This window comes from Monodelphis domestica, chromosome 8 (assembly GCF_027887165.1).
Source record: "Monodelphis domestica isolate mMonDom1 chromosome 8, mMonDom1.pri, whole genome shotgun sequence".
NCBI classification, from domain to species: domain Eukaryota; kingdom Metazoa; phylum Chordata; class Mammalia; order Didelphimorphia; family Didelphidae; genus Monodelphis; species Monodelphis domestica.
Genome location: NC_077234.1, coordinates 94,462,137 through 94,478,731, shown reverse-complemented (window position 1 = coordinate 94,478,731; position 16,595 = coordinate 94,462,137). Strand labels below are relative to the sequence as shown.

The 16,595-nt window shown below is 35.6% G+C and overlaps 1 protein-coding gene across 1 annotated transcript in view; it reads right to left on the bottom strand.

The window, feature by feature from the left end:
• Window positions 1-7,639: 7,639 nt before the first annotated feature.
• Window positions 7,640-16,595, bottom strand: part of NUFIP1 (nuclear FMR1 interacting protein 1) — a 55,087-nt gene continuing 46,131 nt past the window's right edge. Inside the window, exon 10 of the mRNA XM_001369892.4 lies at window positions 7,640-15,650. Coding sequence (XP_001369929.1) covers window positions 15,501-15,650 — 150 coding nt within the window. The 3' untranslated portion in view covers window positions 7,640-15,500. The remainder of the gene's footprint in view (window positions 15,651-16,595) is intronic.

Genomic DNA, 16,595 nt, shown 5'->3' with positions numbered 1-16,595 from the left:
AAGAAAGAAAGAAAGAAAGAAAGAAAGAAAGAAAATGAACTTAGCTAATCTGACCAGAAAGCCTGTCCTTGGGCAGGACAATGGTTGTGGGAATAGGCTAGAACTACTTTCTTGGCTGAAAAGCAGTTTTTGTATTGTCTGTGAAGTTATAATGTTATTCATGTTCTCTCTCGTCTCTCTTCTCATAGGCAGTCCTTTTCCTAACTTATTCATTCTTTCCCTATGAAATTTATATCTTATTTCAATTGTATCAGAAAACCTGAGGTCAGAAATCATATGTAATATATAATCCAGATCGAATTGCCTGCCAGTACTGGAAGGGGGAAAGGAAGGGAGAGAGGGAGATAAGTTCAATCGTATAACTTGGGGGAAATTGTGTGGAAATTTGTTATAACATGTAATGGGTAAAACAAAATTTAAAATAAAAAAAAAAACACATAAGCCAATATTCTATAGGCCACTTAGCATATTTAATATGTGCATTTTGAATAAAATTAAAATGACTTATTCATAGCAATGGGGATACTATCAGTGATGATGATCCTGGACTATCAGGATAACCTACTGCTTGGTCTCCCTTGCCACATGGTCTCTCCTGACCCCAGTCCATCCTCTACTCCTCTGTCAAAGTGATTGTCCTATATATAGCACAGGAGGGGCCATGTCACTCTTCTCAATAAATGTGTTCTTGGACTATGTGATTTAGGACATGAGTTCTGATTAAGAGGATGACTCTTCTGCTTAAGAGAAATTATATTGAAATAAATATTACATCTCATACTATAAAAAATTTTCCCCCTATTATTTCTAGGATCAAATATAAAATCCTGTTTGGCTTTTAAAGTCTTTTATAACCTAGCCCATTTTACCTTTCTATTCTTGTCATACTTCTCTTCACATGATCAGCAATCCAGTAACCCCAGCCTTGCTATTTCTCACACAAGGCATCTCCTGATTCCATGCATTTCATCGACTGTCCCTTTTAAGTGAAAAAGGAGTTGGACCATCCAAGTACGGCCAACTGGTACCCAGGAAAGGCTGAAAAAATTCAGGGGAAGATTTTTGATGTGTTGAGCATACTGGCTTTGGAGGATGTATGGGGGGGTATGGTAAGAATCACAAAGAGGCTAGCCTGGAATGCTCTTCTTGTGAGGCTGGTGATGGCCTCTCAGTATCTTCTGCCTTTTCTTATTTTCTTGAGAAGATCAGTGTGCTTTGAAGAAATCAAGTTCTGGGCAGACCACTGTGCTGAGGTGAGAGAAGTCCCTGCTCACAGGAAGGTCTGCAGTTTCAGCTAAAATCCAGTTTTTTCCAGCAGCCTTTAATGGTCCTCCTTAATGCCAGTGTGGTCCTTCTAGGACTACCTTCCTGCTATCTGATATGTACATAATGGCGCCATTAGAATGGGAACTCCTTATGAGCAAAGACTGATTTTCCCTTCCCTAGTATTTGTACTTAGCCAGGGTCTGGGGTATATAAAGAAGTGAGTAAATAATTGTGGATTGACTGATATCCATTTTGAGGTCCAGTGGTCCAAGATATGGAAATGAAGTACCTCCTCTAATTGCTAAAGCTGGCATTTCTAGCCAATATTTAAATAATAGTGGTGATAATGGGCATCCTTGCTTCACTCCTGATCTTATTAGGAAGGCTTCTAACTTATCCCCATTGCCGATGATTTAAAATAAATACTAGTTATTATTTTAAGACCCTTTTATTCTGATGCTTTGTAGTGTTAATAGGAATGGGTGTTGTGTTGGGAGTTTTTTTTTTTTACCGCATCTATTGAAATAATCATGTGGTTTCTGTTGGTTTGATTATTGATATGGTCAATTATGTTGATAGTTTTCCTAATATTAAACCAGCCTTGGATTCCTGGTATAAATCCCTCTGTTCATAGTGAATAATACTTGTGGCATATTGCTATAGTCTCTTTACTAGTATTTTATTTTAAGATTTTTGCATCAATGTTCACTAAGGAAATTGGTTATCTGTAATCTGCTTTCTCTGTTTCCTGGTTTAGGAATCAGCACCATATAAAAAGAATTTGGTAGAACTTCTTTGCTTATTTTGCCAAATAGTTTATATAGTGTTGGGATTAATTGTTCTTTAAGTGATAGAATTCACTTGTGAATCCATCTGGCTCTGGGGACTTTTTCTTGGGGAGTTAGTTCATTGATGGCTTGTTCAAGGCAAATGAGGTATCTATGATACGCTTCCTTAAGCAAGAGAATATACACTAAAAAAATTTTGGGACCTCAACTGACACTGACCCAGAAGTCTTTCAGGGCATCTTTTCCCTATTATTTATGTAGAAGGTGGCTTTTTATAATAGAAAGTAGCACTAGGAGGTCTGAGTTCAACTCCTGGTCTTGATACTTCCTTAATTATATGACTCTGGGTAACTCTTTGACTTTTCATGTACTTTTAAAACTCCAAAACATTCTATTATATTATCATTAGCATCATAGTCATTATTTATAATAACAGAGGCAGCAGAAGATACTGGAAAAAGCCCTAGATTTAGAATTGGAAGACTCACGTTCACATTCTGTTGCTCAGACATAATATATGAATGACCTTATACGAGTCACCATCTCAGTGGACATCAGATTCTTCATCTATAAAATGAAGAGGTTGGATTTGACAGCCTTTCAGTTCTTTTCCAACTCTAAGTCTATGATGCAATGATCATGTTTATTATAACCACACTCGAGTCCTACTTTGGTGGATCGAAGGTCCCATCTTTCCACTGGCATAGATTCCAATCCATTCTCACCTTCCTCACTCTTTGGGATTCTCGGCATGCACTTCAACATACATGCTCCAGAGTCTATCTACCCAACACATCATCAGAGTTCGTCCTCTGAGTTTTTCAGCTTTCTCTGTATGAATGGTGGCACTTGGGTTGTCCAACTGTTATGTTTCAGTCTTGCTGAATGCCTGCTGTGCCTCCTTCTCTGATCTTGAGCAAATCTTTCCTACCACTTCTCGTATGCCAGTCATCATTAGGCATACGCCACAGCCTATTAGAGATATAACAATGAGAACAATATAAGCCTATATACTGAATGAAGCTTTCTGGAATTTAGTAGAGAAACACTGACAAGGTTATTACAAAAACTAAATGATCCAGAAAGCAAAAACTTATTGTCAGTCTTATTTCACGAGAACAATTACACCCTTTCTTATCTCAATGATGGCTAGTATTTATACAGTACTGGGTGGTTTGCAAAACTATTATAAATGTGGCCATTCGAATTAGGGGAGGGAGCATCAGGATTTTGAAGTGAATCAAGGCCAATGATCTGAATAACTCTGGACAACCTCAGTGTTGATGATATACAAGGGAGGAAGAGTAGGGAGGTAGAAGAGATTGGGCAGGATGTATTGGGGTCCCAGGACATCCTATAGAAGTTACTTTTCTGGAATAGATTCCAGGTAGCAGGTTTTTTCTTTTATCACTTGCCTTTTGCTCCTAAAAGGAGAGTGCAGAGGAAAAAGTAAGGTCAAGTCCTCCATAAACAGCATAAGTAAGTTGAGTAAGTCTCCATTAGGTCATAAACATCTCTTACATCCAAGATTACCTCTCTCACCATTCTCAACATCAACATTACCTCTCTCACCTTCCAACATCCAGTCTTGCCCCACCTCATCCATATACCTCTGCCAGTAGAGAATTTCTGGATGTAAAAGAGGTCCCCCACCCCCATCTGTCATCTAGGTTAAGAGCCAGCAAATTCAACCATCTTATTGTACTACAAGGTATAATAGGAACTGAGCTCCTCTAATCCCACCACCATCTCCAGGGAAAAAAGTAAGGTAGCAAGGGAAGAAACTTCATGGGGAATGTGGGCGAAGAGGGCAGCAGCTGGACTGCCTGTATTGTAGGATAGGTGATTACTCTGCTTTTCTATTTATAAGTGATTGGTTTTGCTGCTGTTGCCCCTTCCCAGATAAGTCACATCCTTCCTGTCACAAATTCCTTCTAGCCCCTGCCTTCCCTTGAGAACACTTGTTTGACTGTTCAGATATCATAAAGGAATTGCCAGAATTTTTCCAACCAGTCTTTCTTTGGGGTCTAAAACTTCCTTTGTGTCAGAAGGCCCCAAGTCACTTGAAAAAATGAGTTGAGGTGCCTCACCACTAGTATATCTTCAGTTGTTTTATTTTTTTAAATAAAATTTATTGACCTTTTATTTAAACCTTTAGCTTCTATCTTAGAATCAATACTTAGCATAAATGCCAAGGCAGAAGACCAGCAAGGGCTAGGCAACTGGGGCTATGTGACTTGCCTATGGTCCTACAGATAGGAAGTGTCTGAGACCTGTCTCCAAGCCTGGATCTCTATCTGCAGAGCCACCTAGCCAATATCTTTTATTTTTACATCACAATTTCCAAAGCTATGGCTCCCCTCTCACCTTGTTTTTATTGATGGGGCTTGCCATTCCTCTAGCAATTGGGAATCTGGGGTACTTCTGACTCATGACAATGACTAGGCTGTCATCTTGAGAAGCTGAAAATGCATCCATGAGTGATCTGGGCTGCTGGATAACGACAGCTCCTGAAGATATTTCAGTAAACTGATTCACTCCATAGTTCTGCTTCTTGTGAGCCTAAGTTATTGTCTTTATTAGCATTTATCTGTCCCTTCGTAATATGCTGCAGCCTGAGGAAACAGTCTGTTATGATATAATCTATCAAATCTAATAGAATGAAAGCTTAATTCAAGCTCAAGTATTTTTGCTTTCTAAAACTAAAACTAAAGGAAATGCCACCTATGTAGCTTCTATCTAGTCTTATTCAGTTATGCTTAAATTCAGAATCTTCTCATTTTCCCCAATTCTTTTTTTTAAAATAGCATTTCTTAGAGATTTCTTAAGTTTATATTGATTGCTTTTTAAAATGACACCAGAAAAAAATCTTTAATTAAAAAAAAAATGACACCAGAGAATGTCCTCTCCCTCCAAACAATACAGAGTATATTTCCTTGTCCCATTTCTCTGAAGCCACCAAAAATAGTGTGAGTGCTAAGTTCTCACCTAATTTGAGGTCCTGGTATTTTTAGCTTTGATCCAGAAATCAGTTTTTAAAACTTTTCCCAAACTGGAAACAAGGAGTGAGGAACTTACAGTCCTATACAGGATGGATGGCTTGCAGTCAGTACTTTTCCCTTCCCTCCCATTATAGTATATATGATCTCAGTATGTTCCTGATAAAATAAATATAACACCAGTCGAAACACATTATGCTTTTAAAAACTTTATTTAAAGAACAGATTTATTTCCACTTTTCTCCTCTAATGTTTAACATTGACACACTCTAACATACCGCTGTAAACAGTGCTGACTGATAATTAGTTTGTTAAGTGTCTTCCTCTTCATTTTAAGGAGGCACTGAATAACTAAGACACTTGCTTCCCCAAGGCCACCAAAGATGCAGAGCAGAGCTCCCACAGTGAAACTGAGATGCAAAAGAGCCAGAGACTCCTTTGACTTTGAATTTTAAGAATATCAAAGATAAGTCTTGCTGTATTCCTCTATTTCAGGTTAGGTCAGGGGGCAAGGCCAGGCAATTGTCTCATGATGGATCTGGCTGCACAGGCAGAGTAAAATTTTAAAAGGATTCTCAGTTGGCTGTTGCCACTACACTGCCTTCTAAAGGAAATACATTTATCCTTTAGTAAAGCTAACTGAATAGAAGGCACTACAGAGAAAAAAAGTAACATAAATGTCCCTTAGCTAAAATGAATTACTGATCTGGGATGTGAGGATGGAGGTAAGGAAGTGGCTATCTCCTTTAAAATTTTATTTAATTAATCAGACATTCATGGGACCCCTTACTCCTTTATTGAGCAAATTAGGGGGAAAAAATCCAAACAATAAAGCTTCATTACATAGCTGCAAAGTCTAAGAAAGCAAATCCCCACACTGGTCATGTCAGAAAGTTCCTATTTCTTTCTGAATTGTGAGTTTGTCAGGAAGCGAATGTCATCTTTCACCTTTCTTCTGGATTCTTGAGTTTATCATTGTGTTGACAGGATTCTAAAGTCTTTCAAAGTTGTTTTTCTCTATCATGTTATCATGATTAAATTGTTTTCCTAGTTCTGCTCACTTTGTTCTGCCATCAGGTCAAAGAGATCTTCCTAGTTTCTGAAATTACGCATTTTATCAATTCTTAGGGCACATTAATTACATTCATATTTCATTATTTGTTAACCAATGGAATTTTTTATTTTTGTTTACCAAGAGCTGCTACAAATAATTTTGTATGTATAGATTTTGTTTCCTTCTTTCCTTGATTCCTTTGGGGTATAACTGAGTCAAGAGTAGGCACAATTCAGTAACTCTTTGGGAATGGTTATAAATTGCTTCCCCAAATCTCAAGATCAATTCACGCATGGTTCCACTAACAGTGTACATTTATTGCCCGTTTTCTAACAACTCATCCAACATTTGTTGATTTCTTCTTTTTATCGTCTTTGAGGTGATGAGGTAGAATGTTAAGTATTTTAAATTGGATTTCTCTAATTAATAGTGATTTACAGCATATTTATATGATTTGCTGATAACTTGTATTTCTTCCTTTGTAAACTTCCTGTTGGCATCTTTTGACTTTTTATATCTTAAGTCTTATAAATCTGAATCAGATCCTTATATATCTTAGTTATAAGATTTTTATTTAAAAAATGCACTGCAAATATTTTCCTGTAGTTACCTGTTTTCATTATAATTTTTACTAGTTTAGATTGGTTATATATAATTTCATATGATAAAAATATTTCTATCTTGTGTGATCCTTTCTATTGTTTAGCCATGAAAAATAAGTTTTTTCTTTGCTCCTCCAAGTTGTTTATTATTGAATTTTTATGTCTAATTAATGTATACATTTGGAATTTCTTGGTGTATGGTGTGATGTATTTCAGTCAGACTGCCATCTAGTTTCCCAGTATTTGTTTTTGTCAAATAATGAATCCTTCCCTTGGCAAATGAAGTTTGCAAAAGACTCAAACTAAGTCACTGTGTTACAACATGTTAATGTGTTTGCTCCCCTTAATCTGTTCCACCATTCTTTTTTTAAAAACAATTACCAAATGATTCCTTCTTTGTAGTATAATTTGAGATATGGTACACATAGTTTTTCTCTTCTTTCCCATTTTTATTTTCCATCTTTCATTACTGTTGAGATTCTTGACTTTCTGAATCTTCATACGAATATCATTATTATTTTTTCTAGACCTATAAAATATCTATTTGAGAGTTTGGTACAGCTCTGAATAAGTAAATTAATGTAATATTGTTATTTCTATTAAAATTGTCTCAACCTACTTGTGAGCTTCTAATTTTCTCTAACTACTTAGGTCTGGATTTCTGCAGAATATTTTATACTGAATAATGTATCCTTAAAGATACACTCCCAAATATTTCATAGCTTCTGTATTTACTCAAAATGGAATTTCTCTTTATAGATTTTCCTGGTTATATATGGGAATCTGAAGACTTAGGAATATTTATTTCATATCTTTAAACTTTGCTGAAATTATTTCAGCGATTTTTATCTGACTTTCTACTCAAGGTTCTCTCAGTATATCATCAAATCAAATGGCAGAAATTTTTCTCTTTCACTGTTTATTTCTTCATTTCTTTTTTCTTATTGTAGCTAGAATTTTTAGCACTATGTTAATAGCGATGGTAATAACAGGCATCTTTGTTTTACCTCTGATTCTATTAGAAAGGTCTTTATTTTTCACTGAATGTAGTATTTGTTTAAGTTTAGGTAAACACTACTTCATATGGTAAGGACAGATCCATACTTCCTATTATTTCTAGAGCTTTAAAAGAAACATATTAGCTTTTGTCAAAAGCTTTAATAATATCTATTGATATAATCATATGATTGCTATTATTAACATGGTAACATGGTTTAGTCTATTATCTTCTTTATGTTAAACTGACCTTTTTGTTCTTGGTATAAACCCAACCCAGTCTTGGCATATGCCTTTCTAATATATTGTTATAGCCTACTTGTTAATATTTTATTTAAAATTTTGCATCAAAGGTTCATTAGAGATGATGCTCTATAGTTTTCTATTTTGACTCTCACTAATTTAGATATTAATAATATATTAGTATTGTTCTTTTATTATTATTTTAGTCATTTGAGTAGTACTGGAATTAATTGCTCTTTCAGAGTTCATTTATATCTTGTTCAACTTTTTTTTTCTAATACTGCGTTACTTAGTTAATTTCTTTTGCTGCAATTCATCTGGGCATATTGTATTTTTGTAAGTATTTATCTACTTTGCCTAAATTATCAGTTTTGTAATATATACTTGGGCAAGAGTTGTTAGTAATGTTCTTTATTTCCTCTTCAAATGTTGAAGAGTTCTTTTTTTCCCCATTTTTGAAGAGAATAATTTGGTTTTCCTTTCCTAAAAAAAATTAGCTAGCTATTTCATTAGCTTTTATTGAACTCTTTATTTCAGTCTAATGTTGTGTTTAGTTTTATTTGTATTTTTTTATTTTATAAAATAAAATAAAATTATTTTGTTTGTATCTTTTTAATTTTCAGAATTTCAACTGTTATTTTCTTGAGAAAGTTTTTCAAGCTTTTTAACTTCCATATCCAATTCTTTGCGATTTATTTTTTTTACTCATAAAATTGCTTAGAAACACAAAATTTGCCTTCAGCTATTTTAATTAATATTGTATAGCTTTTGGTCTGTTATCTAATTATTTGATAAAGTTTTCTATTATGTCTACAAGCTGTTCTTTGACTCATTAAATTTTTATTTAGTCTCCAATTTTTTCTTGATTTGTGCTTTAAGGACCCTTTATCTAATAAAATTTTGTTGCATTACAATCAGCAAAATGTTTAGTATTTTTAAATACATTTTTGAGGTGTGTAGTCTTTATGATTTAATATTTGGCTACTTGGTAAGCTGCCATGTACATCTGAGTAGTCATCCTTTCTATTTTTATGCAGTAATAGCTAGTGTCAATTTGGAATCTGGAGACTCCAAGTTTATCCCTGTTCCCCCAAGATTCCAAGTTGACATAAGCAATCAATCATCTCAAATTTTTCTACAATTCTATTCAGGTTCTTCCTTTTTTACCTTTTGGTTAGATTTGTCTAGGTCTGAAAGGGGTGTATTATAGTCTTACTGTCTATTTCTCTCTCCATTTTGATTAACTCATCTTTTAAGTATTTAGATGCTATAATATGGCATAGCACATATACATATGATCAAAGGTACATACATATTAAATACTGATATTGAATCACAACCTATGCTGCCTTTAATGTATATTGTATACATAATGTAATTTTCCTGTTTATCTCTTCCTAATCTTAACCACATTCTCTCTGGCTTTATCTGAAATCTACCCCTGCCTTTTTAGTTCATTTGAAGCATAACAGATTTTGTTCCTGCTTCTCATTTTAACTCATTAATCTTTGTGTTTCAAGTGTGTATCTTGTAAACATCTCATTTTCGGGTTTTGCTGTCTAATCCATTCTGCTATCTTCTTACATTTTATGGCTGAATTCATCCCCTTTGCATTTATAATTGCTAATCGTATTATTTGCCTCCATTCTGTTCTCTTATATACTTTTTCTGAGAACATGCTACTAGGTCCAGTCTTTCTTTGTTCAGAGGGAAATTCAATCTAAATATTCAGGTAAAAACTAAAGGATGAAACACAATACTCCAGATGAAGCCTGATAAGGACAGATTACAGGAGTACCCTATTCCTGGAAAGTATGTATCTGGTAATGCAAAGGTTTGATGAGTTTTTTTGGCTAGCACTTCACACTGCTGACTTGTCAGCTTACAATCTACCATTTTATGTTTGTGAAATTGATTCTTTTATATCCAATTATAAAATATTATATTTATTTCTATTGAATTTTATCTTAGTTGTTAAATTCACTTCAGTTCTCTAGACTGTCATCTAGTATACTGAATATCCTTCTTAACTTTGTGTGATCTACATATTTGATATACACATCATCACATCAATTTTTATAGGATCATAGATTTGATTTGGGAAGGGATCTTGGACTCTAGTTCAATCCTCTTGTTTTTACCAATAAGAAACTAGAGACTAGATATATTAAGCAATTTTTCCAAGAACATTCAAATTAAGTAATAGGGTGGATTTGAACCACAGTCCTCTGACTCCAAATCTAGTACAATATTCTTTCTACTTACTACTTCCCTATCATTCTGTATCTCTTCTGTTCAGAGTCAAACTGCTAAAAAAAAAAAAGTTTATAATTACTGCCTTCCATTTCAGAGGTAGCTAGATGGTGTTCCAGTAGAATACTGGACCTGGCTTCAGGAAGGCTTGAGTTCAAACCCAGTCTCAGACAGTCACTGAACAATCTTGGGAAAGCAGATTATAAAATGGGGATGGATAATAATAACACCTACCTCACAAGGAAGACTTTGTAAACCTCAAAATGCCAACTACTATTATTGTTACAACATTCTGCAACCTTAAAGTAATAGTTAATAATATTAATGATAGCTAACATTTATATTAACATCTGCTATGTGCCAGGCACGATGTTAAGCACTTTACAACTATTATCTGATTTGATCCCTGTAGCAACCTTGGGAGGTAGATGCTATTATTATCATCCTCATTTTATAGATGGGGAAACTAAGGTAAACAGGCCAAATAATTTGCATAGGGTCACACAGCTAGTAAATGTCTGAGGTCAGATTTGAAGTCACGTTTTCCTAATTCTAGGCCTGGCACCTGAATCACTCACTACATCACCTAGTTGTTCCCATAAGCACTAAATAAATCTTATTATTATTAAAGCACTTTGCAAACCTTCAAGTGCTACATAAAAGTTAGCTATTATTATTATTATTTCTTTTGCTCTTTCTGCTTAGATTTGGAGCGACTTGTTAAACAATTATCAATTAAGTAATCTGTTAGAATAAAACTACTGCATAAGACAACATAAAACCAGACACGGCAAAGGAACTGAAGCATCTCAACACAAAGCAACTTAAAAATGGGACAGAGTCACTTTGGCATGACAAAGTTATTAACCACTACAGCTGAAAGTTCAGGGGTTTAATTTCCCACTGTAAAGTATTGGTAATTGCAAGAAATATTTTTAAACCTTCTTAACAAATTCTAGAGGTCAGGACTATGAAAAAGAATGGAAATAGAAGAAAATCAAAGATGAAGCAACTAAACTGAAGGTCCCTGACTCCAGAGTATAGGAAATACTAATATATCAAGAGCTAAAGATGAAGGATGCTCATGCTGGGATGTGAAAATCCCTATGACCCACGAAAAGGGAATCAAGAGAAGATACTTGTTTCACTCCAGGGGGAAATTGTTGAGACTTAGCAAAACACAGAGGTTCAGGAAGAGATGTCTACTTGGTGTCTTTATGAGAAGACTCAAAAAATGTCAATAAAATATGTATTTTATAGAATGTGGTATACTCCAGGGTGCAGCATATGGCAAGAGTGATAAAGAACAAAAATGGGATTTCATTCTTGATTCTGAAATTCCAGCCTGTTAAGCCTCTTTGTGAAAGGCTCAGTACCACAACAGAAATACAGCATAATTAATCTCTGTATTTATTCACATTATTTGCATTTTTTCCCCTTAGCTAATTTCTTCATCTGTACTTTTAGTTAACAGAAATATTTAACATATTAACAAATTGTCCCGGTCAGATCTGATTTGGAATACAAAATTTAATTCTGGCTGTCATATTTTAGAAAAGCCATTGGATTATAGATTTAAAACTGGAAGAGACCTGAGGCTATCTATAGTCCAATATCTTCATTTTATAGATACTGTATTTAAGATGTATTTTTTAGTTAAGTCTTTAAGTGTTCATTAAAATTAAGATTGTATTAAGATGTATTTAAGAAAGTGGGTGGCACTTTTCAATGTTTCCTGACATTGAAGCCCATCTTTTTATACTAGTATTCTCCCAGTGCTGTTCTAGTATCTCAAATGATAGAAAATCACCATTTCAGAGGAATCAAAATTACAGGTGGCCCAAAGAGCACTGAAGGCCTCCCCTTCCCCCCATGACAAGTGTACATTTGTGGTAGTACTTTAGCAGTGATAAACTTTGAACAAGAAATACTATAAAAGATATCCCTAGGCTTAAACACTTACTATGTGCCAGATAGCATACATGTGCTGAATGAGAATACAATGACTAAAATTAAGCCTTCCCTGCCCCCAAGGAGCTTATTATGATTGATCAGAGTAGACAACATGTTCATAAATCAATAAATACAAAATAAATACAAGGGGGAATGATCCAGGAAGTGGATTAGGGAAGGAACAAGCAACTGAAGGGGATGGGGAAAATGTTGCCTGAATGGAATTTTGATGAGAATACAGGTTTTTAAAATGGGCAGTGAAGTGAGAGTACATTTGAAGCATGAGGATTAGCCAGAGCCAAGGCATGGAGATAAGGGGTGTAGAGTTGTATTTGAGGAGCAGCAAGGACAGTTTGGAAAAATGAGGAAGAAAATAGCATGTATAGAGTGCTTATTATGTGCCAGGAACTGTGCTAATCAATTCACAAATATCTAATTTGATCCACACAGGTGTTGCTGAAACAGAGGTTAAATGACTTTTTGAACTCATGTCTTCCAGAAGTCAAGCCTTGCTCGAGGGAAGGAGGGAGGGAAGGAGGGAAGGAAGGAAGGAAGGAAGGAAGGAAGGGAGGGAAGGAGAAAGAAAGGAAGGGAGGGAGGGAGGCTAGGCCACATGTCAGTGCTCTCAAGATGTCATTATGGCTACTGTTGGAAAAAGTTGACAAAAGCATCCATCCAGACATCTTGCCTCAATGTTATCCACTACTGATTAATAAGACCCTAGAGTCAGGATCCTCTCAATCAGATGATGTAAAATGTGGTCAACACCTTAATCTTAGAAACAGAATGGTCTGTTGTGAGAATCAAATGAGATAAAAACTGGAAAGTACTTAGCATAGTGTCAGGTACATAGTAAATAAGTGTAATGTAGATGTTAATTATTATTATTTGACAACATATTAATCAGAGAGCAATATCACAGAGAACAAGAAGGTAAAAACAGATTAAATAACACAAATTATTGTGTTGGCAATCAGATATCCTTTAGGTTGTTTTTCTACAGAATGCAATGAATGTGAATACATTTCATTTGAATCCCCTCCAGTGTGATTAATATTTGCTTCTAACTTAAATTTTAGGTTGAAATTTTCCTGTGGTGTTTGTCAATACAGTAAATTTCATCTTTGAGGAAACCTCTAATGCAAAGCTACTGGAGTCAAGTTTGGGGAGTCCTTTAGGGGGTGAATAAATCAATCAATGAACAAGTATTTATTAAGATGTGATGTGCAGATACTGTATGAGTTGCCAGGAATGCCAGGTCAAATAAAGAGTCCCTTACTTCAGTGACCTCAATGACATCCTACTACTGAAGGAGACAAAATGTATATTATATATATACACATATAGATAAAATATATAGAGCAGGTACAAAATAACCTTTGTGGGAAAGCTCATATAGATGCTAACCAGGGATTCCAAGAAGGGGAAAGAGAACATTTCAAGCTTAGGGAACAGCTAGTGCAGAAACACTGAAAGAGAAGATGGGAGTATTATATTCAAAGAACCCCAAGAGGGCTGATGTTGCTAGATCTCAGGTGCTGGGGAGCAAGTTATAAGATGATTAGAAGGTAGGACAAGGTCAGGTAAAGGCCTCTGATGGGCATTCAAAGCCAAAGAGAGAATTTTATGCTTGATCCTGGAGGTGATAGGGAGCCATCAGGGTTTCCTGGGGGTGGCAAGGTCACAAGACCTATGCTTTCAAAAAAGATTGCACTGAAAGCTGAGTAAAAGATAGGCCAGATCAGCAAGAGACTTGGGGCAGGAAGACTCACCAGCAGGTAATGCCAGAAGTCCAGGTATGGGTAATGAGAGTCAGTAACAAGATTGAGGGCAGTGTCAGAGGAGAACAAAAACTCATAGAAGAGATGCTGTGATGGTAGAACTGACAGGGTTTAGAAAGAGATTGGATATGGGGGATAAGAAAGCAAGAAGTCAAGGATGACACCTACATTGTAAGCTTGGATGACAGAGAGGGTGGTGAGTTTCTACAGTGAAAGGGAAGTCAGGAAGAGGGGATGGTTTGGGGGGAAAGGGTAATCTGGATATGTTGAGTTTAAAGTGACTATGGGACATACAATTAGAGAAGTTCCATATGATCACAATGATACAAGGCTGGGTCAGAAGGAAAGTAAGCCTAGATGAACAGATCTAAGAATCATCAGAAGAAAGACAATAATTAAATACATGGGAGCTAATGAGATCACCAAGCAGAATACTATAGAAGAAGAGAAGCAATCCCAGGACAGAGCTTTGGGGGCCACTTATGGTTAGGAAGTGGCCTAGATGAAGATACAAATAAGGAGTGGTCAATTAGGTAGAGAACAATGTCACAAAAACCTAGGGAAAAAAAGTATCAAGGAAAGGGGGATGACTGACAGTATCAAAGACTGTAGTATGAAAGACGGTATCAAAGGCCAAGAAAGCGAAGGATTAAAAAAAGGCCAGAAGAAGGGTAACAGATTTATTTTTCTGGTCCTTTCTAACCTTACACTAAAGTGCAGTCATATATAATTAGTAAATGTGATGTAAAATTAAAAGCACACACAAACAAAAATCCCTGTTATTTTAAAAGGCAAAGGACTTCAATGGCTTTATTCAGAGAAGACATTTCTTTAAAATAAGGATAAAATTATTATCTTTAGGATGAACTAATTGAAACTTAGGACCTAAGCTTACATTATTTCACCAACATTGCTTTTTCTATAAAATGAGTTGAACCTCATTGAATATTAGACTTTACATGCTTTTTCACTAGAAAAAAACAATGGTCCAATCTTGAACAATAGCAAAGGACACTTCAGTTGAATCTACAGTATATAAATTGAGACCATGTCTACACAAGCATTGCATTTCCAAAGTGCAACATCTGATTGAGCACAACTGGATTTGAAAATATGTGCTTGGGACTAAAACAGGTCCATCTGAAGACCCTTTTACAGTATTAATTGAATCTCATAATTTTTTATTGTCACCATCATCAAAAGCCAAATAGCTATGTTCTCTCTGTGTGCAGCAACTGACAAAATCTACAATTGTCCTACGTGCCCCTCCATCTCCTACCTCTTGGTCTCTGCTTAAATGAATTATACATTTTAAATTCCATTAGCATAATGTCACCTGTGGGGTGTCTCTGAACTTCCCCAGACATCGAAAGTGTAAGTAAAAAAAAAAAATTCTGCCAGCAAACCTTGTACATCATGCTGACTGCATAAGCACAGATCCAAAGAGTCTGAGATCATATCTTACATGAGACTTATCACGCAGAATAAAAGTTGTCCCTTCTGTCTGCGCCTCCTTGTAGGAATGGCCTCCAAGATGCCATAGCGGAGACTTCTGATAGGTACATTCATGATTCTGAAACTTCAGACACCTGACGATTCTCAGTTTTTTCTAGTGGCTCTGCCTTGGAGTTAAGTCCAAAAAAGTCATTTTGGATGATGTATCGAACACACTGCAAAATCACATTTCTTTCATGCCTTATGTCTTGTGCTAAAAGCTGAAAACAAAAGAAAAGATTAGTCAGTGAATTAAAGATAAATGAAAAACAGTCCATTAACTCCAACCAACAGAATGAGTTATATATATGAGCTACAGGTAGAGTCTTTGAAAACAAACCTAAGTATATTATAGTTTTATTTACACCATGATTTATTCATTTATTCAACCATGAATTAGATGCTACTTTGGACTATTACTATTAAAATGAGTTTCTTTAACAGAAAGCAACGTAGTACATTATGGAAGTGAAACTTTCTGAATGGCTTTTGGGTATTTTGTCCCAAAGGAAGGACCCTAGTGATGTCACTTTTAGGCACATCATAAAATTTAAAGAGGACTAGATAGACACCACCTAGAATTTGGCATGACTACTTCATTTGAGGTGGAAACTGGAGTTTTGTGGAGACCACTCACTTTGTACCCAATGACTTAACTACCACTGGGAAGGCCCCTGAGTGATCTGTGAATGAGCCCTACCAGCTCTCAGTACTAAAGTTCTGAAGGAGGATATAATATAGTCTCTTAAAGTCTCTTGGAAACAAAACAGGCAAAAGAGATTGAGTTCACTTGAGATTCACTTGCCATGACAGAGAACTCATCCCTGGGAATCAATCAATGTTTTAAAAGAGTCTGATTTGGCTGGAAGTGGAGAACTGTCCCAACTATTAAATCACTCCAAGTAAGCTGTGAGGGTCCCCCAGGCTCTGGAGGCTCTTAGCACTCACTGACCCAGGTCTGCAAACTTGAAAGAAGAGAGCTAGAAAAATGAGAAAATGAGGAAGAATGGGAGAGGGGGAAAAAACCCAAGAAATCGGTCCTCTTTAAGGGGGGCAATTAAAAAATTAAAATGCAGAAATAGAATGAAGATGGAAGTATAACATATGTAGACCTCTAAATAACTAGATTTTAAGAAATCAGTGCTATCACTATCATTAATCTGGGA